Source organism: Alligator sinensis, unplaced genomic scaffold (assembly GCF_000455745.1).
Source record: "Alligator sinensis unplaced genomic scaffold, ASM45574v1 scaffold128_2, whole genome shotgun sequence".
NCBI lineage: Eukaryota > Metazoa > Chordata > Crocodylia > Alligatoridae > Alligator > Alligator sinensis.
Window position 1 is genome coordinate 82,988 of NW_005843588.1, and position 3,486 is coordinate 86,473.

Below are 3,486 nucleotides of genomic sequence, written 5' to 3' on the forward strand. Positions count from 1 at the left end.
TATGACAGGTACTTGCAGATACACTCGTGTTCCTTGCCTGCCTCGTCTATCTCATACCCCTCCTCCTGATCTTCCACGTAAAGAGGGTAGATTAACAGTCTAATAAAACTGCTTGTATTCAATTCACTACCAGTTTCTGGGGGACTTGGATCCATAGGCAAAGGCTTAGATCAAAAAGGCCATTTTGGAGTGTGAGAAAAGAGCTGAACGACATACATGAAAAATGGATCCAGAGATGGAAGACGATTGATGCCATAAATAATTTTCTTATCATGGATCCCGCATCTAAACCTCCTGGCTTTGCTTTTCTAAGACAGAGCTGGACTATGATGCACAAGGTCCATAGTGGACAACTACCTACTTCGTGTAGAGGGCTCCAATGCACGGTTGCTAGAGTTCATGGCGTCATAACTGCCCTCTTATCCCAGAGCTATTCCCTGTCAGGGTCCCAGAGTCAGACACTAGTGCACATTGTGTCGGATGATCTCTAGGGCTCATACTTTGGTCCTACCGAGGCTGACATACCTCAGGGCTCCCCTGAATGGGGCCTAGCCAGACTGCAGTGCCCAGCGCCCATCTGGGATCTGAACTCATGTATGGGAGAAGGCCACTGAGGATGGGATGGACTCAAATGCCTGAGCAGTGACCACATACAAACAAGGCTGGAAACTGGCCTGATAAAGGAGCAGTGGATCCCCACGGAAAACCTACTGAGGCTGACATACCTCAGGGCTCCCCTGAATGGGGCCTAGCCAGACTGCAGTGCCCAGCGCCCATCTGGGATCTGAACTCATGTATGGGAGAAGGCCACTGAGGATGGGATGGACTCAAATGCCTGAGCAGTGACCACATACAAACAAGGCTGGAAACTGGCCTGATAAAGGAGCAGTGGATCCCCACGGAAAACCTGCCAGAAGAAGAAGAAACTCAGTGTCTTTGCAGCCCACACAGGACCCAACATGGCAGGCTGGGAGTGCTGTTAATCTTGGCAACTTGTTCAGGTGACTGCAGGAGACAGAGACCCAGGGAGGACCGGGCCTTGTTGGGATCTGGGCTCGGACCTGGAACAGAGACAGTCTGGGTTTTAATTCCCGATGAGAGGGCTTTTCTCTCCAACTGCGATCATTGCTAGCGCGGACCAAATAGCCAAATCCTTTAGTAATGTTAAGAATCTCATCCTGTGTTTCTCTGTGCTTTAGTGTGCTTGGAGCAGAATAGGGATAAATGTCCATCTTATGTTATGGGATGCTGCATGGATGAAAGGTTTAATAGTGACAAAAGACTATCAGATAGCCGAGGGGGGAAGAGAAGTGGGCAGTAAGTGGGGAGCCAAAGGAGGAACCTGAACACAAGTAGAAATGGGATTTAAAAAAGGCAGAAAACAGTTAATTCCCTCTGTTATCATTTATCTGCAGAAGTCATCTCCAGATCCAGTTGACACAGTCTGGAGCAGAAGTCAAGATGCCTGGGGGTAAAGCTGACTTATAAAACCTCTGGCTACACATTTACATACCTTGGCATGAACTGGACACAAGAGGCTCGTGAGAGCGAGCTGCTGCCAGCCTAAGGCTGTACACATCTGTTGGAAGCAGAGATGGCATGTCTGCTTTTAACCTTCCATTGTATTGTTTTTACTTTGAAAATATCTTCAGGTCTCAGGAGGGGTGGGAAGAAAGTGAGGGAGAAGTGGGCAGAGAAAAATCACCCTGTCTTATAACAAGTTTCCTTAAAATAAATCAATAAATAAGTTGTGGTTTGGAAGGGTGGGGGGAGGATTAGCATTAAGCCACTGGTCTGTTCATCTACAATGTCCATTTGCCTGTATCTCCCCCTCCATCTCACAAACCCTGTAAAAGAGTCCTCCTGTTTTGTGCCTCTCTCTCTCCTACGACTGTGCCTTCGGTCCCTTTCTGTTGTCCAGTTAAAATGCCAGATTGCAGAGCTCTGTGCACCAGATTCCCTTAGCAAACCAAAGCCAGATCCTTCCTCAGTGCTTGAGTGGAAGTGGTTCTTATTGGTACATAGAGGATGGGTGTCCCTTAGGAGAACAGCTGGGAAGCTCAAAATTTACTTTGCAGATCATGGGGAGACCATCTCTGGAATTGCTCAGTTAATTAGGAATTGTTTGAGACACTCCCTGGTAAGATAATGTGACTTGCCCTCCCACAGCATTAGCAGAAACTCAGGACACTGCATAGTTGTCCAAGAACAACTCTAAAAAGATGGTTGTGAGTAGTAAGCGTCCCCTTTTCCTTTCTGTCCCTTTTACTCCAGTTGTTTCCAGCATCCTCTGCTCTCAAGGAGTGACCAACATCTGAGCTCCCTGGGAGAATCCAGAGCCTCATGACAGGGCCGAGCCCCAGCCGCGGAGACCCGAGCCCCCTCCACCACCTCCCCGCCTCCCTCCCACAGGCCCTGTGCCCTAGCACTGCAGTTTGCCCATCCCTCCTGGCACCGCTCATGCCACCTCACATCTGTGCACCACAGGCTCAAGATCACTCTTGCACCGCTGCCTAGTGCTTCTGCTTTCCTGCAGCCACGTGTCCCTTCCTAGCTTAGCACATGGTGCTCCCTTACCTGCAAACCTCTAATAGCAGTTGCTCACCTCAGCCAGGGTCCTTCTAGGAGAGCCAGCTGTCCTTTATCCTACCTCCAGTCCTGTGAGGGACCCCAGGGGTCCATCCTCTCCTTTCTGGACAATTCACCTTCTCAAAGGCTTTGGCCCATCTGCCTCTTCCACTGAAGCTCCTCGAGCCATGGGAACAGAGCTCTAGGATGGAGGAGAGACCTGGCTACGCAGAAGTCAAAAATCCCCTTGGATCACACTGAAATTGGGGTTCATGGATCATCTGACACCTTAGGAGGAAAGGACCTGAAGTTGCCTTCACTGGGTGAGTGCTCACTGGGGTGACTAAGGGCCTCAGTGTCACCAGGAGGCCCACAGGATTTCACTGAAGTTTTTGATAGTCTCTAGATGCATTTTATTTCACTGTGGTCCTGGCACAGTAATACGTGGCCGTGTCATCTGTCTTCAGGCTGCTCATCTGCAGATAGACCGTGCTGATGGAGGTGTCCCTGGTGATGGTGAATCGCCCTTTGAAAGCTTCAGCATAGCTAGTACCACCGGTATTGGTATTGATCCCTCCTATGTACTCGAGCCCTTTCCCAGGGACCTGACGTACCCAATCCACATTATAAGTGGTGAATGAATAACCAAAGGTTTTACACGTCAGGTTCACCGACTCCCCAGGCTTTTTTACTTCTGTTCCAGACTGAGTCAGTTGGATCTGGGAGCTGACCCCTGCAGAGAAAGAACAATATAGGGAATTATATCCCATTAATGTCTGCTTTTTTACAATCCTTCTCCTAGTTGTGTCCATGTCCATCCTTTTGTTCCTGCCTGAAAGTATCTCAATTTTTATTTATTAACTCTTTTATCCACAGACACCCTGTAAGTGGCAAGGGACTGTTTTCCTTTATTCTCCT

At 48.9% G+C, this 3,486-nt stretch overlaps 1 long non-coding RNA gene and 1 gene segment (V, D, J or C); one reads left to right on the plus strand and one right to left on the minus strand.

The window, feature by feature from the left end:
* Positions 1-2,342, plus strand: part of LOC106723334 — a 5,838-nt gene extending 3,496 nt beyond the window's left edge. Inside the window, exons 3-4 of the long non-coding RNA XR_001359230.2 lie at positions 1,416-1,471; positions 2,275-2,342. This is a non-coding gene — a long non-coding RNA (uncharacterized LOC106723334). The remainder of the gene's footprint in view (positions 1-1,415; positions 1,472-2,274) is intronic.
* Positions 2,343-2,981: 639 nt separating this feature from the next.
* Positions 2,982-3,301, minus strand: LOC112548827 (the record flags this gene model as incomplete). The annotated part of the segment is given in 1 exon segment: positions 2,982-3,301. A coding segment is annotated over 1 exon segment (320 nt), but the record flags the coding sequence as incomplete, so codon positions are not given.
* Between the last annotated feature and the right edge of the window lie 185 nt (positions 3,302-3,486).